The 23266-nt window shown below is 38.9% G+C and overlaps 1 protein-coding gene across 1 annotated transcript; it reads left to right on the top strand.

Annotated features, from left to right (window-relative positions):
* Positions 1-652: 652 nt before the first annotated feature.
* Positions 653-23046, top strand: LOC113111374 (alpha-tectorin-like). Its single transcript, XM_026276007.1, has 34 exons — positions 653-726; positions 906-978; positions 1066-1092; positions 7579-7989; positions 8950-9339; positions 9420-9491; positions 10038-10430; positions 10534-10932; positions 11010-11099; positions 12289-12669; positions 13071-13166; positions 13390-13532; positions 13693-13971; positions 14066-14161; positions 14240-14393; positions 14473-14726; positions 14818-14964; positions 15045-15624; positions 15708-16291; positions 16400-16964; positions 17070-17674; positions 17784-18348; positions 18443-18648; positions 18760-18969; positions 19271-19459; positions 19547-19836; positions 20037-20308; positions 20819-20938; positions 21049-21233; positions 21328-21485; positions 21597-21842; positions 22092-22254; positions 22496-22598; positions 22703-23046. Exons 2-34 carry the CDS (start codon positions 930-932, stop codon positions 22804-22806), a joined length of 8526 nt encoding a protein of 2841 aa, XP_026131792.1. The 5' UTR covers positions 653-726; positions 906-929; the 3' UTR covers positions 22807-23046.
* Positions 23047-23266: the final 220 nt, after the last annotated feature.

Here is a 23266-nt window from a genome sequence, read left to right as displayed (position 1 = left end):
GACACATCTCTTTCCATCTTTTACCAACACCTGACATTCTATTCTATTCTATTCTATTCTATTCTATTCTATTCTATTCTATTCTATTCTATTCTATTCTATAAAAAACACATTCTATGTGCACTGTGCTAGACTAACTGAGAATTGTCACAGTACTGTTGCTGTCTAATTCGTCCGATTGCTTCTATTGTTCTCCTCATTTGTAAGTCGCATTAGATAAAAGCGTCTGCTAAGTTTAAATGTAAATGTCTAAAAATCTCCAATGCCTCTCCAGTGGTTTTAAGTAATTAAATGTAAACACTATTATGGTTAAACATTATTTACAAACAGAATGATATTTTCTGAACCATTTAGTTTACTCTTTGGGCATTTTATAATACTATTTTTGCAAAGCTGCTTTGAAAAGGTAAAAAAACGAAACCATAACAAATCAAACTCACTCGCTTGTCATTCCATCAACATTCACATCAGTTCAAGCACAGAGTGAAAGAATTTGTGGCACACAATGTTGTCGCACAAGGAAACAACCAGTTCAAATAAGAAATATGTCACATGAAAAACTGGTTCAAGACATTGTTGAGAAATTATTTCTGTTCCAGTAATGATCCACCTACATGTATTAATAAAGGCACTGATAAGTGTGAGATCAGCAGTTCATCATCACTGTGTTCGGCTGCTGAAGAGAGAATCTGCCTGAGATTGCTCTGCAGCAGCATTTGACTTCAGGTAAAGTTATTTCTCTCCATTCCATCACATTGGGCTCAAATGATGAAGGAATAACTTTAGTTATAATATTTATTTTTATTTACCAAGTAATTTTGTTTTAAATTACATTTTAAATAAACTAATATGTTATTCTAAATAATTAATAAAATAAACATTTAATGTATAATTGTTGTGTGCAGGTGCAGGAGGAGCTGTTTATCACAATGAGGTTTCTGATCTCTCTGTGTGTGTCTCTTCTGCTGCTGATTAATGGTGAGTGATTTATCATCTGACATATGCTTTAGTGAACTGATTGATTTTTTTTCTTGAATCAATAAATTTATATTGTGCATTCAACAGGTGAATTAATCAATGGACAAACTTCAGGTAAAATACTTTTTTCCTTAATCACTTCTTCTATCTTTAGCTTTCCTTCACAAATGTAAAAATGAAAGAAAAGCAATAATTAAGCGAATAAGGTTACCAAATGAAATGAAATTCCATACTGTAGAATTTCTCTTGTTATTTATATCAGGCTCCTAAATATTTTTTTGTTTTCCATTTCATACAGAAAAACATTCATTTTTTTTTTCTTAAAAACCCCCCAAAACAAATGGTTTGGAAACTTTGACAATTATGACATGCATTCCAAACTTGCTAATCCTGTGTTCAGTCCATTTTATGATGTATATGCATAGGCTATCAATAATTAACTGTTATAATATTAATATATTTACAAATAATAATCCACAATGTCAGGCTCTCTAGGACAAAATAGGCTATGTTTTAAGAAACTAGATAATGTTTTTAGACAACAGAAGAGTCAGGTTTATAGGCTCATTAGGCAATTTTATATCTTATCATTGTGACCTCATTTCTCATAATTCCAACTTCCAACCATCTCACAAATGTATAACTGATAATTTATAATATCAGTTATAATATTTACTATATATATATATATATTAGTGCTGTCAATCGATTAAAAAAAATTAACTAATTAATCGCACAATTTTTTAAAATTAATCGCGATTAATCGCGATTAATCGCAATTAAAAGACTGAAACTTTTTGGATATGTAAATGTAAAATGTAAATAATTAATGTAAACTCAAGACAAAGAAACTATTTAAATTCAAAATATGATTGTTTATTGGAATTTTTGTTTAACTTGTAACACAGATTTTCTTATGTAAACAACATACCTGCAATAAACCATCAATATCCTCCAAATTAACTGTTGGCTTGAAAGCCATATTTATTACAGAAATAAAAACACAGGCATGTAAGTACCATTTGAATTTCAAAACAATCAATGCCAATAAAAAACAAAAATGATTTCCATGTTGAATTCTAAGTGGACTGCAAAAAAATTCACTTCACTTCCAAATATAGCTCTTGAGCGTACCGCCACCTCTCCGTGCGCACAGAACGTGCTTTTAGCGTACCGGTACACTCATTTGGACATCTGTTTTAATAGAGGTTTTAATCTTTTACCTGCACTGCCGATTTTCAGAGCGCCCTTCACAATGCAAGCTTCCTAATTCATCCCACCCAGAGCAGAAACTACATTACCCATTCACCCATTAAGTTATACAAGTGAATAGCGCATGTTTCGCTTTTCCCACTGTTAAGTGTCAACAACTCAACGTGGCCGGAGAAGGTGTGTGAAACTCGTTGTGAGTTATACTAAAGCAAAATCTTGAGTATTTATTGTCTGATAAACATTAAAAACTGTCTGCGGAGGTTGAGTGGTCCTGCAGCCCCCGCTGGCTGTTCATTGGCTGCAGCATCTTTTTTCTAAGTTCTAAAAAAATACTGTAGACGGCAAGGCACAAATTTAGATATTCATTTATCTAATTAATCTATAGCCTATGCACAAAGATCTTTTTGTCCCCTTTTTGTTTTAAAGCTTGATGAAGAGAGAGAGCGCAAGTTGCTGCAGCTGCGAGGAGGACAGTGATGCACGCGTACAGGAGTGATTGACAGTTCGCGGCACTGTGTACAAAAAATACTCCGCTACACAATTATTTCATTATTTTCGTTTAAGCTTATTAACGTTAGCGTTACAGAAAGGTCTGATTTACGCACTGTTACAGTCATTGTTTTTTTTTTAAAACAATGACATTTGAGTTCATGATTTTAATGTTGCTGTTTCTTGTGGCAGACTAAATGAAGAGTAATGTTTCTTGTGGCAGACTGAAGAGTAATCCGGCAGAGTTTTATACTGAAACTTTCCGTCTAAAAGTCCTTCCTTGGTCTTATCCATATTTCTTTGCACGTTGAAAACACATAGGCCACAACTGGAAATAAAAAAACTGCAACTGCGTTAATTGCGTTATTTTTTTTTAACGCGTTAAATATTTCAAATTAATCGAATGCGTTAACGCGCTAATTTTGACAGCACTAATATATATATATATATATATATATATATATATATATATATATATATATATATAGATATATATATGTGCGTTACAATTTAGAATTCAAATGTATTTTATACTACTGAAAAACTTTTTTTGCAGTAAAGATTCTTCTAAATTATTAAGTTATGTCTGTATTTCACTGTATTAAAAGTATTATATATCAAAAGGCTCAGGTTGGACTTGGATGCAGAGTCAAATATCAGGTTTGTTAAAGACATTTATAGAAATGCCTTGAAGTCCAAATCAGACAATATATTACATAAAAGATGGAACGAGCTAATAGAGCTGGAAAGATCGAGCGGAGTCATACTGAAGAAAACAGGTATATATATATATATATATATATATCCGTAGTTATCAGTATTATCACGGTATTGTTATAATGTGCTGGAGGTGTTAAAAAAGTACATACACATAAATAACATAACCAAGTTTTATATTTAAAAATCAATTGAAATTACTTTTTGTTTGCATAATCACTAAAACTTGCTCTCAAAAACGTGTCTTTCTACTATGGCAAAGATGAAGGTAGTCATCTCAGAAACAAGAGAGAATATGCTGTAACCTCTTCAGTTTTCCTTCATTCCTGATTGTATGCACGCAATCTGTAGGCTACATTATGTGCAAGCTTGTGTTTGTGCTCCGATCATGTGCAGCAATGTAGCAGCAAATTAATTTTGAGCCGAGATTAACACACGGTACAATTTACAACATGCTTTAACCTCGCGCACTCGTCCCTAAATGAGTTAATGAAGTTACCTAAAGTTCGGGAACAAGGCCATCAGCTATTTATGCAATACCATCCTTCTCTGAACTATTGACTAAGTTTCTCGTTGCTCCCACTCGCCATGGATCCCGAACTGCAGATCAACCCCTCCGACTCATATGATGATCTTTTCAGGGGCAATTCTCCTCCACCTAGCCGGTCTTCTCACCGGTCCTCACCCAGCAAATCTTCCCACCGGTGCTCACGAAGCCATGAGTCTTCTATATACCCTCATATCGTGCCATCTAACAGCAGCACATATACCCTGGCTACAGCAGTATGTCCTCCTCGGCCAGCTTCATCAGTTATTCGGCTTTCCCCAGTCTCCCAAATCTTATGTCTTCAGCTCCTATCCGGTAATTAGACTGATCTAGCCCACCTTCTCCAGCCGTCCCTCATAAATTTTAGCCAGCCCAGAGAGCTTCAAACCAGCCAAGGGATCATGCAGCTTAGCCATACCATAAATCCTAGTTCAAAAGACCTCACCCCTACCGAATTCCCTTCTCGATATTGAGAGACATAATTTGTTCCGTTTACCCAGGTGAAGGTCCGAGCTAGACGATTATCTATCTATCGTTCTAGATATGGCCGTTTGCTTTGGAGGGACAGGCTTCTATAACTACCATGTTTTAGTTGCTACTCAAGCAGCAGGTCAGTTACAGCAATTTAACCAAGGGACATACTGGAGCACTCTCGATGCGGAGCTCTATTGTCGCATCTTTGCAGCCCGTTCTTCACTTTCCTGCGAGCTTTTCGGAGCCCTGTCACATCCCGCCTCCATGTGCATGGTTATTACCCCCCTTAAGTCACAGCTGCCATCCTCTCGTAGAACACCCATATTCAACAGACTGTCTCCAGCAGCTTCACCTCCTCCTTTAATTCCAAAGCCCCTCCACGTACGTCCCGAAGTCAACGTCCCAATTCCCAAAAGTATAGACAAATGGGATGGCCGGTTCTATACCAAGGAGGCAGAATGATCTGTAATAATTTCAATGACCTCGGCTGTTCACTCTCCAGCTGCAGACTCCTTCATGTCTGCTCCTTCTGCGGCGGCGCTCACGCCAGGAATTCCTGCCCCCACAGCCCAACCGCCTTACCTCAATGACTACTAAAGTACCTCAGCACTCCGATTAAGGTTAAAGCCCTAACCTCCGGTTTATTAAACCAACCCGCTAAAGAGTTCATAGATTTTCTTACCAATGGCTTACAAAATGGTTTCCATCCAGGTGTAGATATTTAACCAGACACTCCTCATAAGTCCATCCAGGTAGTCCAAATACGATTATCTTTGTATCCGATTGGAATCTGATCTAAAATAATGATGTCCACACTGTATATCACAACTGTTCAGATCTGATTTGTGTGTCCATGCAGCTCTTTGGTAATACAGGAATGACGTTGCGTTGATGGAGGTGTTTACATTTGCGATAGAGATGTTATTTTATTTAAATTTTACAACTTGAAATATGTAGCTGATGCGCTGGACTACTGCGTCTTGAGCTGCAGAACTGTAGGAGGCTGGTATGTAACGTTACAGCTTTTTTTCCGCGCTGCGCTTGTTTAAAAAATAATAATTGTCTGCTCGTCCGGCACTCGGCAACAACAAAGCCTTATTCTGGCAGCGCCTTTGAGCATGTTCCCTATAACAAAATTATTCTATAATACTATGTATTCAACAGCTACATGTCAATCACCTGAGCAGCAGGTTGCTCAAGAGCCAGAGTGTCCTGAATGCATTCAGCTGCCCATCGAATCACTGGATGCGGTGGATGAGATTTTTGTAAAAAATTATTTACACTCGTGCCTGTGGTTGATGAGCTGATGCTGTAACTGTGCCTCTCTCAACCACAAACGCCTTCTTTAATCACTTTTTTTGCTATCTTCTCTTTAACTTTTGACAGAACTCGAAATGTTTTGTGACCGATTAATAAAGACTGATTAGCAGCAATAATCAGTCAAATTTGCGAGTCCGTTCAGTGGCATTGTTTACGTTCTGTGCCTCCAAAATGGCCGACATCTGGATTGATGACGCGTCGTGAAAACCCTCTATACTTAAGACCACACAAACACGGCAGTGGCACCCTACACAAACACAGACCACCTGTCAGCATTTCCATCATTTGAATTAAACTTCATGGAAATCAAATATAAATGTACAAATGATATTGTACACGCACTTCAGATACGTTAGGCACTTAGACATCACAATTAACACTTACCAAAATTTTGTTTTATTGAGAATCCGGGACACTTGTCATGTGGAATATCACCCTAACCCTAACCCTAACCCTAACCCTAATCTCCTTTCATCCAAATCCGTAACCATAAAATCCACATTGTCCATGCACGGAATTGAAACAAAAACCTAATGTAACATCAGATTAAATGAATATCACCATATGTACATAAATGATGGATTTATCTTAGGATGACACAATACTGCCTTCTCTCATGCTCTGCATAAACTCTATATCACACTCTGAGCGGGTCATCATCATCAAATGCACTCCTTGCATACCCCATACTCTAAGGGTGCTTTCACATCTCTAGTTCGGCTCATTTGGTCTGAACCAAGGGCAAACAATTATACATTGTAGCATTTTTCAGCTTTTTTAGTTCCTTTTTACACCACACTGATTGCTTTGGTCCAAATCCGTTGAAATGAACCAAAATGCAGTCACATGACAACACCACATCACTCATTGGCCATGACGTATTTCCTAAACTGCTTTTCGATTGGTCAGAATTTACATGTGGAAAAATTCCAGCATAAGAGGAAAAGCCAGCAAACAACACGGAGACAACACAACTATCGAGAGACGACTGCGTGGGCTGGTTTTGTCCCTGGCCATAATCTATTGTTTGTATACACCACAATATGCAAACAATAAATTTCTATAATGAAGCGTGGATGCGGCTTGAAAACAATGTTCTAATGCACTGCAAACGGCAAGCGGGCATCAATCGTAACTTCAAGCGGAGGCACTCATTAATTCTTCTTAACTCTGACATGCTCATGGTCATCTGACCAAATTTCTCCGCACCTCCTCAATACTCCAAGTTTGTCCACGAGCTGCCATGCTAAAGTGCAAACTGTCAACAAACCCTTCCTCATCCCATAATGCACGGCACAGCTGATTAAGGCAGCTGGTTTAGTCCAAAAATGATCAGTACTTTTTGCAGTTGGGTCTGTTCGAGGTCAGATCATCACAAACAAACTGCTCCAGAGTTTGTTTGAAAGCGTACCGAGACCACCTCTTCAAGCAGGTCTCAGTACGCTTGTTTGGTCCGCATTTGGTGTGCACCGAGTGTGATTGCTGCTTCCACACCTGCCCAATCGAACCGCACCAAAGAGGGAAATGAACTCTGGTAAGATTCCACCGAACTAAATGAGGCAGGTGTGAAAGCACCCTAATACCACCCGGTTACATAAGCAATTATTTGTTAATTTCATTCAAGCTGGTATAAATGAACTGAAATCAAAGTAGGCTACTAAATTTTTTTGAATTAGGGAACAAATGGCTTAAACTGTGAAAAATCTTGTAGCTGCAGTTAACGTAATCCCTCTTGTGTGCCATCCCGATATCTGTTTATAAAGACACAACAGTTTGCCACATAAAAAGTGAGTATGTGTTTCATCACTGGATTGTCCTTTTCTGTGTCATTATTCTCTCAGATCCTACAACTTCCAGCTTTGACCCATGCAATAATTATAACACTCTTGATGAATACTGGAGAGATATAGAACAAAATAACTTCCATGGCCATGATGATACCCTCGTTGAATGGAGTGGCTGGTATCGGCTGTATTTGAATGGAGAAAGTGCCCAGATGTCTGAGTGGTGTATGACTTCTATGGGATGTGGTGGTGAAACTGCACTGCATCTCAGAGATTCTCATCCAAGAGTTGAGGATGGAGTGGTGACCCGTGAAGTTGTGGGAACGTCACGGCGGGGGTGGGGAGATGCCAATCATTGTGGAGCCTACACATCCACGTCTATCCAAGTCAAAGCCTGTCCAGGAGATTACTACGTCTATGATTTTGTCAAACCCAACATATCAGCCCTAAGTCCTACATATTGTGCAGGTGAAGCTTTCCCCTTTTCTCTCCAAATTATTGTGATTTATTTCTTCTACTTTGTTCAGTGTCAGTATCAAGACTAAGTGGTCTGATTATTTGATAACCTAGCATGCATTTTAATGTATTATTTAATGATGTGAAACATGGTTTGACCAGTTAGAATTAGAGCAGTCATTAACCATTCTGTAGGCTTCTGTTACATAGGTCTACTGAAGCAAGTTGAACAGAGCTCAAGTGCAGTTTATTAATAAACATACGCAGGACAAACCAAAATGTGATACAAAACAGAAAAACAAACATGAATTAAACTAGATCTTGACATGACCAGACTTGAAAGCACGGGACTCACCAAATGCAAGGTTACAATGAACAAAGCTAAACAAGAGATAATGGTAAATGAGGGCTATATGTATCAAGACAGTAATCACTAACTAAATATACCAGTGAACAATTAAGACTATGAACCAATGAGAGAACAGAACAAAACAACCAATCACAACATGACAAAAAGGTATGTTCGACTTGAAGCTGCGCTGCGCAGACCGATCAGTGTATGACATCAAAGTACCATGAGAGTACTGTTGGACAGCAGACGAACCTCATAGACTTAATCTAAATACTTTGCTAAAATAAATTTGTGGGCTTTGTGAAATTGCGCTGCTTTTGCAGTTATAAATATATAAACAATAATCATAAAACAGTATTATATATTATGTAATATTATACAGTATATTATAATGAATGCAGTGCTGGTACATAGTAATGGTAGGGTATGTTGATGTTCTGTGCCGTTCTGCAGGCTGCACACCACTAGTTAGATTTGCTATTTGCCAAGTGGTTGGTTGAAAATCATGAAATGAACAATCATTGTGTTTTGCAATGTAATATTCTAAATAGCCTTCAATGTACAGTAAGTAGTGCAGTAAAAACAGTATTTTAATTGTAATTTTTCAAACTCTTTGACAGTTGCCTTCCAAAGCATCAGCAGTGATCCCTGCTACAACTATGAGTCTCTGGATCGTCCCTGGAGAGCCACCAATCAAAGTGGAGACTGGATTTGTGATGAATCTTTCTCCTGGAATGGCTGGTACCGGCTTTTCTACTATGGAATGAACATCCAGATGCCAGAGACCTGTATTAGTTCTTACCGCTGTAACTCATACTATAGTCTGTGGCTCAATGGTCCTCATCCTCAGATAGAGGATGGAGTGGTGATCAGAGAGGTCTGTTTAGGGACTAATTGGGGTAGCTGCTGTGATTACAAAGCAAACTTCATCAGACTGAAAGCATGTCCAGGCAATTATTATGTCTATGAACTTGTGAATCCACAGTTCTGGTGTTCAGGATACTGTACAGGTAAAGTGCTTTTTACTTATTTATTTATTACTTAAAAAGTCTTTCCTAACTTTTAAAATGATCTCATTCATGTCTTGCAGATGTCAGCACCATTTCACAGGTGGCTCCCACTGTAAGTCCAGGTATAATCACTGGATCCAGCAGCACCTTTAGTAAGTCATATGTTTTAATTTATAAACTTATTAATGGTAACACTTGAGATTAGGGGACACTACTCGCTCTTAAGTAGCTACTTATTATAATGTTCCTGTGGCTCAGTGGTAGAGCATTGCTTTAGCAGCATCAAAAGTAGTGGTTTTGAGTCCCAGGGAACACATTAGGTAATTTATTTTTGCCTGAATGCACTGTAAGTTGCTTTGGATAAAAGCGTTTGTAAAATGTAAATGTTAGAATGCAAATGACTAGCATGACCATATTTTTGACCCTTAATATACCTAAGCATAACTACTACAATAACTAATTATTTACTGTTGATTAGCAGAAAGTTTACTGAGGGTTAATCTCTTAATACTAATCCTGAGTGTGTTCTCTAATCTAAATCTTATTTGGAATGAAAATGTCTCCTTTCATACTTTTAGCTTCACTACTCCACGGTCATGTTGTGAATGACTGTTACTGTGTTTTAGTGGTTGAGATTTGCACTTGTGAAGCTCCTGATTAACATATAACTTGTTTGTTTTGATATCATAATAACACAGATTATGACCCGTGTGAAAACTACAATGTAATCGACAACTACTGGAGAAGCACACTCAATTACTGGTCTATGTATGGATACATCGCTGATCATGATGACACTCTTGTAGAATGGGACGGCTGGTATCGACTCTTCATCGATGGATCAAATGCTCAGATGCCCGAGTGGTGTTTTTATGAATTGTCATGTGGAGGTTTTAGTTCCCTGTATCTTGGTGGCTCTCATCCTCGGCTAGAAGATGGAGTTGTTACTCTTGAAATTTTTGGTTCTCGCTATGATCTGTGCAGTTATTACAGATCTGAACCAATTAATGTCAAAGCTTGTCCTGGAGATTATTATGTCTACAAATTTACCAGACCAACAGTCTCAATCCCAGCTCCTGTGTATTGTGCAGGTATTGTGTTCTTTCATTCATCATTATATCTGACATGCTTATCATCACTTCTACTGTTGGTCTTCTTATGATTGTCTTGAATACTTTTACTTTTCCACAATAGTTATTTTCACCACCCCAAGTGTTGATCCCTGCTATAGTTACACCAGTCTGGATGAGCCTTGGAGAGCCACTGACAATCCTGTCAGTTATAACTATTACTACAATGGCATGTGTGATTATAATGTGGAGTGGAATGGCTGGTACAGAATGTTCTACAATGGCCAGAATGCCCATATGCCAGAATCACCTGCAAATGAAGGCATGTGTGGCACTTACGAGGCCCTGTGGCTCAGTGGACCTCATCCACAGCTGGAAGATGGAGTAGTCACTCGTCAGGTCTGTATCTCATGGGGATACACCTGTGAATACAAATCCCACCCTATAAGAGTCAAAGCCTGTCCTGGAAATTACTATGTTTATGAGTTTGTCAAGCCAATGTTTTGTGGAGCATACTGTATAGGTGAGCATTTATAAATAATTAATTTACTTTAGGGGTTTTATAAAAAAATATATATTTATTGATATTCTTAATAACAGAAGCCTCAAATCAGTCCATCCCATCAGTGTCTACACCATCAGAGACAATCCCATCCATAGAATCCATTACTCCACCAATCACAACCACTGGTAAAGTACTCTCTTGTTTTTGTTGTAAATAAGACAGAAAGTGTGTTTTAAAAGTATTCTTCTCAAAGTCATATTGCTCAGTTGCAAAAGGGCTCATGCTTGACTGTAATGGAAAGATGAGGCAGAGAGAGAATCCACATGCATGCACAATTAAGAAAAGGCCAAATATAGTTCACACATGATTAACAAGGAACATTTACTTGTCCATTTATTTGAGTGTTGTACTTAAGTACACTTTTTGAGTATCTGTACTTCCAGGTACTTCACTTTTTTCTGGAAACTTATGACTTTAACTTCACTACATTAGAAAGACAAATATCGTACTTTTCACTCCATTAGATTTCTATCAAGGTCTTCGAAGTAGAAAGTCGTTACTATGAAGCAGCTTTGAAGTCAGTCTGTGATTTTTTTTCTTCTCTAAAACGTGATTATTAGAGAGATTTTTTAGGGACTATGTAAAGTGATTTACCAGCATTTTATTTAATGATTTATTTATTAACACTGACCAGTTGCAAATTGAATATTTATTTAAACAATTCAATAATAGTAGTTTTAATATATTGTTAGTTGCTTCAGAGGCACAATGTATTGCAAGTATTACATAAACAATAATAAAACTGCACTGACATAAAAAATAAATTTACTTTTGGTATTTAAAAGCAAGTTATTCTCTACTTTTGCTTAAATAAAAATACGTCTTTACAACTTCTACTTGTAAAAGATAAATATTTGACCAGAAGTATCTGTACTTTTACTAAATTAATGCAATTGTGTACTTTGTCCTCCTCTGGTGAAAACTAAGCAGTATACAGTATATACATACAGTCAAACAATCAAGGCGCGTGGTCAATTGTCAGTGGAACACACTAGGGTAACTATGAGAACAAACAAGCAAGCTTATGAGACAGGCCAAACACAGCAAACATAGACATAATAGCAGCTGAGAAAACACTTCAAAATAAAAGTTCAAAATGATACAGGGAAACACAGGCAGGATCATAACATTGTAACAATCAGTTTTTTTCACAGCTAAATAAAAGATGTGCAAACTTAGGATACAATTTTAATTTCAATTTAATTAAAACATAAGTTTATCAGGGAACTTGAGTAACGAGTGTACTGGATATTTCATATAAGAACATTCATTCAGTCTAGAGCATTTTTTGTTTCAATGTGTCCATATCAATAGCTGTCCCTGTTGACCCCTGCTACAACTACTATGTCCTGGACGATCCATGGAGAGCCACCAACAATCAACATTCCTCTTTAATAATGTGTGATGCTTGGGTCAGCTGGAGTGGCTGGTACCGTCTCTACATCCAGGGTCAGAGCGTTCAGATGCCAGACACATGTGTTGAGGAGGACAGCTGTGGCACTAATGCTCCACTCTGGCTGAACGGAAGTCATCCAACAGTTGAGGATGGAGTGGTCACTCGAGATGTCTGCGGTCACTGGAACAATGACTGCTGCCATTTCCAATCCAATCCCATTAAAGTAAAAGCCTGTCCAGGAGATTATTTTGTCTATGAGTTTGTGAGTCCAACAACCTGCCATTTGGTATACTGTGCAGGTAAATATATTTATTTAGCTACATGTGCCCTTTTTATGTAAGAGATAATTCTGATTATATTTATATATACTGTATGTGTGTGTGTGTGTGGATGATTTTGTGACATATCAGGACACAACTCTGTATAATGACATAGGTATGACACAGGTATTACAAGGAGAGGGTGACTTATGAGGACATAACCCATGTCCCCATTTTTCAAAACGCTTATAAATCATACAGAATGAGTTTTTTTGAGAAAGTAAAAGGGTTAGGGTTAGGTGTAGGGTTGGTTTAGGGCCATAGAATATACAGTTTGTACAGTATAATATATATATATATATATATATATATATATATATATATATATATATATATATATATATATATATATATATATATATATGAATTATATCTTTCAGATGCAGGCAACATAAACACTACTACTACTGTCACGCCTGAGACAACCACAGCTGAAACTACAACCACAACCACAGAAACTACAACCATAGAAACAAGTATGAACATTAAAATTGGTAATGTATTGTAATAAATAGTGTTCAGTTCAGTTCAGTTCAAAGCCATGCTGATATACAGTCATATTGGGTTATCATATATGTTTTATTAGGCAATGAATACAAATGTTACAGCAAGGTGATTGAAAATGTAAATGACAGGTAACAGAAACTGACATTTATATTGTAACTAATTATTCAGTGTTGTTTTTTTCCTCTCCCTCAGACAATGAAAGCATTATTACAGGGCCATTTTATCCATTTGGAACTGGAGACACAGTGAATGGACACATTGATGACGGGAGTTCATCAGTTATATACCTTCAGGAAACATTCATATTTTTTGGGCAAACATACAACCAAATTTATGTGAGTCATTTTTGAATGGGTGAAATTCAAATTCTGAGTGTCAATTACTACAGACTGTAAACAGTTAAAAGAGCTTAAAAGAGTTTAAATTTCTGTTACAAACTACTTTGTATATTTTATAATAATCCTGCAGACTATAATCAGTCTTCTTCTATTTCAGGTCAACAACAACGGACACTTGACTTTTGACGGGGCATGGTACAGCTGCACTCCATACCAGTTTCCAGCCTATGGAGGGAAAGACCTCATTGCTCCATTCTGGACAGATATTGACAATCGTTGGACTGGTGTAATCTCATATCAACAGTACACCTCTGGCAGTGTCCTTACACAAGCAACCCAAGACATAAACCAGTACTTCCCTGACTTGAGTTTCTCTGCTTCATGGGTCTTTGTTGCAACATGGGATAGAGTTGCATATTACTACAATTCAGGAACAGTAAGTAGTTCAGCTTTGTACATAAAATATTCCTGAAAAGAAAAAAAAAGTTAAAAATGATCATACCACATAATGACTTTTCTTTCTTTTTAAGGAAACATCTTTCCAAGTGGTTTTGATTTCAAATGGCCATCTCTCATTTGTTTTAATGAACTATGGTGCAATCGCTCCAACACAACGATATGTACAGGTATGCAGTAGATGACAAACTGACATAAAAGGTATTGCATTTTCTATGAATAACATCGGGATGTCTTCCATATCTTAGGCTGGTTATGACACTATCGATTCAAGCCACCATTTTTCAATTACTGGATCGCTCCAGAATGACATCACAAGCCTACCATACAGCAGCAATGTCAATGTGCCAGGCAGATGGGCCTTCAGAACAGATCATGGATCACGGGGCTGTCAATTTAATGGTAATGTTGCTTCCCTAACTGCATGCTATATTTGCAGCCAGACTATGAATTACATATTCTAATTGATTCTTTCTCATAGGTTTTCCAGTGCAGCTGGGAGATTCTTTCTGGAGTGATGCTGTCTGCCAGGAAAGATGCACCTGTACCACAAGAGGCCTCCAATGTAATGTTGAGCCCTGTACTTATTCCCAAACTTGTCGTCCTGCTGCTTTCCAATACTCTTGCCAGAACATTCAGCGACAAACATGCACCATCTCTGGTGATCCTCACTACTACACTTTTGACAATCAGATTTTTCACTTTCAGGGAACCTGCACATATGTTCTCTCTGAGGTTAGTAATGTTGACATGGATTTCTAATTAATGTACAGATTTGAAAAAATCGGGAATCCTTTATTGATACTGATGTTTTGTTATTGTGTAGGCTTGTGGAAATGGTTTGCCGTACTATCGAATTGAGGGAAAAAATGAGCATCGGGGTAGCACACATGTGTCATGGACTCGAATGGTCAGAGTATTTGTCTATGATGAAGAAATTGAATTGGTTAAAGATCACTATTATGAGGCAAAGGCAAGTATAACTGTATTGCTGTAATATTGAGGTCAGGCATCCTTCCATTTTCCTAATTTCTTTTTGTCAACATTATCAAGGTTAATGGGACCTTTATAGCCACACCATTCACCCTCCACAATGGCTCCATCCAAGTCTATCAGTCTGGTTTTTCCTTGGCCATCAGCACTGATTTTGGTCTCCTAGTTACATATGACGCATATAGCTACGTCACCATCTCTGTACCTTATGACTACCAGAATGCCACATGTGGTCTGTGTGGAAACTATAACCTACATCCTGAAGATGACTTCCGTTCAATCTCTGGAGAGATCTTGAGCTCAGATGTTGATTTTGCCAACTCTTGGAAGGTACAGGGAGACACAGACCCCGAATGCCATGATGTCAGGTGCACAGGTCTAGGTTGTGCAGTTTGTACTGCCAATGAAATAAGCCTTTACAGTGACACAAACCACTGTGGGATACTAGGAGATGTCTCAGGGCCTTTTGCATCTTGCCACTCAGTGTTTACCCCTCAGACCTACATAGAGAACTGCGTCTATGATCTTTGCTTAGGAGGAGGGTACCAGCCCATTTTGTGCCAGGCACTTAATGTGTATTCTGCTCAATGCCAACAGCAGGGTGTACAACTAGGGCACTGGAGACAACCAGGCTTTTGTGGTAAGTGCCTTGTTAAAATATTTGTACTAGGTGAAATATTACTGAGTTTGAGGCATATACTTATATCTGCTCTGCATTTCCAGAGATTCAATGTCCAGAGCACAGTCATTTCGAGTCCCATGGAACAGGCTGCCCTGCAACTTGCAGCAACCCCTCCGCCCCAATAAACTGTCCCTTGCCCAATCAGGAGAGCTGCTTTTGTGATGATGGGCACATCCTCAGCGCTGGGCAATGTGTGCCTGAAGCGAACTGTGGCTGTGTCTTTGAGGGCTTCTATTATCCTGAGGGACAGTTAGTAGTGTTGGGCGAGGACTGTGGGAGGCAATGTGTTTGCAGTAGAGGGTCAATGGTGTGCAGTCAGCACCAGTGTGGTCCAGCAGAAATGTGTGGACTCCATAATGGTGTAAGGGGTTGTAGACCCATCAGTTATGCTACCTGTTCAGTTGAAAGCCTGGGTTCATACCACACCTTTGATGGACAAACTTTCAGATATCCAGGAGCTTGTGGACTGACCCTTGCAAGAGTGATGGGGCCATCCCAACTGCCATACTTTGTATTGACAGTGGAGAAAGTACCTAGAGGTATTCAAGAGTTTTCCAGGTTCCTGAGGTTTGAGACAGGAGGAACTCATGTTTCCATTGAATTGGGAGAAGGTAGCAATGTGCAGGTTAGCCAAATAATAATAATAATTTCAGCTCAACCTTGTATTAAGAACAGTTTAACCATTGTATAAAACTCAAATGCTAGATAAAAGTCCAATTTTTTTTCTCCCTAGGTGGATGGACAGATGGTTGGTCTACCCATCAGTGTTGGCTCCAGTCAGATCCATATCTATCACAGCAGTTCAAGAGGATTTGTTTTGGAAACAAACTTTGGAGTGACAGTTAGAGCTGACTGGCCCCACATTGTCCGAATCAAAGCTCCAACCACTTACAATGGTACACTTGGAGGTCTCTGTGGGAACTTGAATGGAAATATTGATGATGAATTCTACAGCCCAAATGGTGTCCTGCTGGATGACTCCCAGCTTTTTGCAGACAGCTGGCGTGATGGATCCCTGTCAGCCCACTGTGTGGATTCAGCAGACTTGTGGGAACCAGGTATTTATCAGAATAGAAGTGAGTTCATAGAGCACTGCAACATTATGGCCATGAATGAGGGACCATTTGCTGAGTGCAGTAGAACACTAGACCCTTGGCAACGGATTGAAGATTGTATTCAGATGCTGGAGCAGACAGACGGTGCCAGGGAGGCTCTATGTGAAGCCCTACGAGGTTACACACTGTACTGCCAACAGAATGGCATCACAGTTGGAGAGTGGAGGAGTATCACCCACTGTGGTTAGTATTTTACAAATGTGACAAGATTTTCAAAACTGAAACTATATATATATATCATTCAAAGTGCTGATCATTCATTGTCTTTTCAATGTTTTGTCTTCCTAGATCCCAACTGTCCAGCTAATACCCATTACGAACTGTGTGGCACATCCTGTCCTGCATCCTGTCCTAGTCTCTCATTTCCTTTCCAGTGCACGCTGCCATGCCAGGGGGGATGCCAGTGCAATGATGGACTGGTGCTGGACGGAGACCGCTGTGTTTCCCCAACTGGTTGTGGCTGCCACTATGATGGCCGCTATCGGCAACCTGGAGAGCAGTTCTGGCATGGTGAAGAATGCCAGTTCCAGTGCGTCTGTGATGGAATCACTGGAAATGTCCGTTGCACACCATCATCTTGCAGTGAACAGGAAATCTGTCGTGTGGTGGAAGGAGAGTATGGCTGCCATCCTCGTCCACATGGTAGCTGTTATGCTTCTGGAGACCCCCATTATATCTCTTTTGATGGAACCTATTTTGACTTTCAAGGCCCGTGCCGATATGTGTTGGCCAAAGTTTGTGACGAGGCTCGTGGTCTACCGCCCTTCCAGGTGGATGCAAGAAATCAAAGATTGGATGGATGGCCAGTGTCAATAACTGTTGAAGTTTTGGTCAATGTGTCTGGGCATCTTGTGCACATTTCACAGGACATGAACAGTTATTCTGCTGTTAAGGTAAACAAGTCCCACGAGCTTTAATTTGGCATGGAATATTTCAGATTTTACAGTTGTTATTATTGATAAGAATTTTTGTATAAACGAGATTTTGTGTTTCTTCAAACAGGTTGATGAAGAGATCAGAAACCTCCCTGTCTACCTTGACTCTGGTCGAGTATCTGTTTATTCCACAGGAGGGTTTACATATGTCTCAACTGACTTTGGTTTCACTGTCACTTTTGGTTTCTGGGCAGTAAACATTGTTGTGCCGGCAGACTACAGTGGAGTTGTGTGTGGCATTTGTGGCAACTTTAATGGCAATCCCGGAGATGACTTCCTCACTCCTTCAGGCACTCCAGCACCTTCAGTAGACCAGTTTGGGGCAGAATGGATGGTTGAGGATGGCATGCCATGTAATGATGGATCTGAAAACACTTGTCCTGACTGTTGCAGAGATGAGAGCACGACTCATATCTCACAAGCCTTGTGTGGAATCATCAGGGACAGTCAGGGTCCCTTTAGCTTCTGCCATGGTTCTGTAGATCCACAAGCCTACTTTGATAGCTGTGTGTTTGATGTGTGCACTTCGGAGAACAACAATGATGTTTTGTGTCACTCAGTTCAAGCCTATGCAAGTTCTTGTCAATCTGCTAATGCCGTTGTCTATCCCTGGAGAGAAAATGCATCCTGTGGTAAGCTGGAGTGTACATGAAATGTAAAAAGACAGACTACAGATTAATTTTTTTCCTTTCATTGCACAAATACATTTTGTTGTTGCATTTCCAGTCATGGACTGCTCAGCAAACATCCCAAATAGCCATTATGAGGTGTGTGGCACAGACTGTGGCCATACATGCGCCAGCAGCATTGATGCTAGTTGTGAACACACATGCTCAGAAGGTTGTTTCTGTGATGAGGGATATGTGAGGAGTGGAGGACTCTGTGTGCCAGTGGAGCAATGTGGCTGCTTGTATGATGGATTCTACTATAATGTAAGGATTAAACATAATGTTTTTACCTTGATGCGTTTTTGTAGATGAATATACTTGCTGACATTATGTTCTGAAAATGTAACATTAATTATTATCATTATGGTTTTCTAGATTGGTGAACAGTTCTGGGATTCAACATGTTCCCAACGCTGTCAGTGTTTTGCTCCAAATGATTTACGCTGCTCTGCATCTGTCTGCCCACCAGCCTTGGAGTGTGCAGTCAGAAATGGACAACGTGACTGCTACAGTCCAATGTCCACCTGCACAGTCTGGGGCGATCCACACTACATCACCTTTGATGGAGCTCTGGCTCACTTTCAGGTATGAATTGGTCAATTCATTGGTAACTGCTGTTTTATTTTTCTCCAGTCGACTACATTAACTGTTCTTTTGAATCCAAATGGTCAGAGACAACTTATGTAACAGTCCGTTTTTTTTTTTTAAAGGAGGTTTAGGAGGGTTATTGATGTGAAATGTATTTCCCAAAAATGTTACATAGCTCTGAAGATTCTTCAATTTATGAATGTTTACAATGTCTTGCATGGCATTTCTGGATTTGAAGTTGCATCTTTGAGGGAGAAAGTTGTAATGGACACTATGTGTATCATATTAATCCTACCAGGGAACTTGTTCATATGAGGTTGCCCAGACCTGTGGTAATATTACAGACAGTGATCTGGAGTTTCGTGTGGTGGCCACCAACAGGCACCGTGGAAACATGGTGGTATCATTTGTGTCTGCAGTGGATGTTTGGTTGTCTCAGCATGGACAACAAACGCACATCACAATTGGCCAAAACAGGATAGTTAAAGTAAGCTGGACTTCAAATGGTGTCAACATCGCTTTCACTCTCTTTCTTTTATTATCGTTATATTGGAATTCTCTGATTTCCCTCCAGGTTGAAGGGAATGCCATCGACACACCAGCATATCAAAACAATGATCTTGTAGAGATACGTGAAGAGCAGGGATTCGTGATTCTAAATGCTTTTAATGAATTCATTGTCCATTTTGATGGACATAGCAGCCTTCTAGTCAGAGTTAGTGAACGATTCTATGGATCTCTATGTGGAATGTGTGGAAATTTCAATGGAAATCCTGCAGATGACAAAGTGCTGCCAAGTGGAGACCCCGCTCCTGATGATGATTCCTTTGGCCACAGCTGGCAATCAGACACCAGCATTCCAGGGTAAGAACCATGAGACTTTAGGACAGTGGGTCATCTGATAAAAAAGCAATGTTTCTCAGGATTGTTTTAATAGAGCAGTGGAAAGGGAAATAGGTTCAAAGGTTTGCATTCCAAGAATAGCAAATCATGTTAGTTGTTTGACGGTAAACTCTTTCTGTGTCCAAGTCCTTTATGTTTTCATATATTCATGTGTTCTTCAGCTGTGGTGCCAGAGACCAGACTGGTAATGCTGATGAGTGTCCATCCAGACAGAGATATTCTGATCTCTGTAGTATTATCACCAACACCACTGGCCCCTTCCAGAACTGCCATCTTCATGTTGACCCTGCACCTTACTACTACTCTTGTGTGTATGATCTGTGTCTGTACACACGTGCAAATGGCATGTTGTGTTCAGCTGTTGAGGCCTATGAGACAGCTTGTGCCATCTTGGAGATACAGATCCCAGAATGGCGCTCGGGTCTGCGGTGTGGTAAGTCATAATAATATTTCAGCACAGATTATTTTGTGGTCTTGTCACCTGTATTGCAAAACAAAAACAACAACAACAACAAAAAAAATTGTAGGTAGCTCAACTATCAACTCCCATGACAAAGTGCTTTCAAATGATTCAGTGCATGAAAAAGCTATGATTTGAACATTTTGTTAACCTAACCTGTCACAAATCAGTCACAGCTAACATAGACTTAGACATATAGAGGGTGATTATACAAATACTTTAACGGTGAGGAAATCCCCCAGCAATATGATTCTTATGCTAATTAATTCTAATACTAATTCTACTGGTAAAAAAACCTTTACAACTGTTATTTGTGGATATCAGTGGAAAAATATTGATAATAGAAAAATTCACTTAAATTCACTCAAAAATATACATTTCATTTCTTTGAAGACTGTAGAACGATGATTATTCAGGGGGTTCACTCTGTTACTATGACTCAATGTCTTTGTGTTGTATTTCATCAATCTGTGCGTCTCTTAGATGTGAGAGATCGCTGTTCTGAGCTCAGCTGCTCTGAGGATGAATGGTGTGGGAAGAAAAATGGTGTTTATGGCTGTATGTGTAACGATGACCTACCCAGACCACAAGCTGACTCTTTTGGTTGGTAACATTCTACAACAGAATGTGAAATATGATTGTTCTTTTTGGTTGTTATTACATTTTATTTTAAATACTTCTGACAATGTTTTGGATGTTTTTAAATCTCTCAGATTTCTCAGAAAGCTGTGAGAGCAGCTCTGGCTCCATGTCTGTGTCTCGCTGTCAGCTCTTTGAGGCTGGTTTTCCGGCTGACGTCTTGCACCTCAATGATCCCAGCTGCAGAGGAACGGTCCGGAATGGCAGAGTGGAATTCTATTTTGATAACGATGAACACATCTGTGGCACAAATCTTGTGGTAGGACAAATTATGTATAATCCAAACATTTGTAGTGTCTCATAGTCTCAGTCTTTTTTAACACCTTGACTTAAATTTAGCATGTTGTTCACAGGCCAACGGCACCCACTTTATCTATGATAACTTTATTCTGGGGACACCGAGGTCAGAGGGTCTCATCAGCAGAGAGAAAATCCTCAAGCTTTCTTTCAGCTGTGTTTATCCTCAAACCCAAACACTTTCCATGAATGTGGAAATCAACCCACTGGAGAGGTGCGAGTCAAATACAAATTCTGATTCCAGCTGTGCTGCTTTATTAAAGGAGTAAAATTTTAGCCGTAAAGTGTTGTAGTTTTAACACAGATCTCTCCATTATTTCAACAGTGTTGTGCACAAGACCCTCCCGGCTGGTGAAGGCAGATATCAGGTGCGGATGATTCCATATGAGGATGATGAGTTTACTCGGCCCTTCACTGGTAGAGTGGATGCAGAGCTGGACCAGAAGATGAATGTGGAAGTTCGTGTCGAGGGGGTGGACAGCCGTCAGTTTGCTCTGGTGATGGACACGTGTTGGGCTACACCTGTGAATGATCCTGATTACAGTCTCCGCTGGGATCTCATCGTTAGAGAGTAAAGCAATGTTGATTTGTTCTGTTGTAACTTTAATTGTAACTTTCGATTTGCGCATAGACTGACAAAAATAAATAAATAATATATATCCCTTTTAATATGACCTGACATATTATCTTCCAATACTGCAGTACTAATGCAAAGAATTACATTTATTGAATATAGAATGCAAATGTGTGATGATTTACAGGAAGTTGCTTTTGAGTCGAATGCCTCTCTAGTAAAATTAATTAATTTGGTGATTCTCAGGTGTCCCAATCCAAATGACGACACAGTGGAGCTGCTGCAGAACGGCGTCTCGACATCCAGCCGTTTCTCCTTCAGGATGTTCATCTTCACTGCAAACTCCACTAAGCTTTACCTGCACTGTGCTGTTCACCTGTGCCTTATGTCGAGCAATCGCTGCTCAACGGTGAGTTTAGAAAACCTCTCATCATTAATAAAACTGTGAGGATATGCTTCTGTGTAGCTTTAGAACTAATGTATGGAAATGTATTGAATATATCTCCATAGTTAAATGTAAAGATTAAGTTGTCAAGTTTTAAGATTTACCATTTATTAATGGTGGTATGTTTTTTCCTCTGGTGGAACTTCTGTTTTATGTTTGTTCAGTGATATTTAACAGGGATTCACATTGCTTTTTTCTCTTTTAGGACTGTAACTCTGGACAGCAGTGGCGAGAGCGCAGGTCTCTGGACTTCCATGACAGTGCTTCTATATCCATGGGTCCTCTGACTTTGTCCGAAGGGAACACAGGTTAATATTGTTTTTTTTATTTAATCATTTGTAAATTAAGGTTTTTGTTGATTTCTGCTGTGAATACATTACAATTCACTGTGCATTATATTCTCTGTTCACAGATAAGTGGGTCCAAAATCAAGTAAAGGCATCTGAGGCTTCTTCTCTGTGTGCTTCTCTGATGCTGTTACTTGTTCCTCTGTTCAGTTTCCTGACCCTATTTTAATGTTTTTCTTCTGTAATATGCATGATTTCTAATGCCTTTTTAATGAATATTCCATGGTTTCTAAATTTCTCCTTGTTACAAATGTTATTTTATGCTCCATAATGACATATTTAAGCATTTGCATTAATTGTTATATACTACATTAATCGTATTATACTTCAGAGGTTGTTTTACATTACCAAAAACAATCAGATTCTTGTATTATTGCTCAATCATGCAAAAACATTAAAAATAATTCCTGTTCTGCAATTGCTTTTCAATTCAATATCATTTTAATCAACAATTGGGTAGCAGATTTTTAGAAATATGTGATACTGTGATCAGGGTGAGGAGAGGGTAACGCAAATATAGATATGCATTTATTGAATTTATTATAAGGAATATATAATGGGGACAAATAAATCATTTGAAATGATCTAGAATGTAATAAGAGGAAAATAAATTTTTTGGCTAAAGCAAG

Source organism: Carassius auratus, chromosome 12 (assembly GCF_003368295.1).
Source record: "Carassius auratus strain Wakin chromosome 12, ASM336829v1, whole genome shotgun sequence".
In the NCBI taxonomy this organism is placed as follows: Eukaryota; Metazoa; Chordata; class Actinopteri; order Cypriniformes; family Cyprinidae; genus Carassius; species Carassius auratus.
Note: the sequence above shows the minus strand (reverse complement) of the source record. Positions and strands in the feature narration are given on the sequence as shown.

What these genes read in the sequence shown, in the direction of transcription:
- LOC113111374 (XM_026276007.1), top strand. Translation starts at nt 930, where the DNA reads ATGAGGTTTCTGATCTCTCTGTGTGTGTCTCTTCTGCTGCTGATTAAT. An exon ending in GTGTTCAGGATACTGTACAG is followed by an intron (nt 9,340 to 9,419) that starts GTAAAGTGCTTT and finishes CATGTCTTGCAG; the next exon opens with ATGTCAGCACCATTTCACAG. An exon ending in GAAATCAACCCACTGGAGAG is followed by an intron (nt 21,486 to 21,596) that starts GTGCGAGTCAAA and finishes TTATTTCAACAG; the next exon opens with TGTTGTGCACAAGACCCTCC.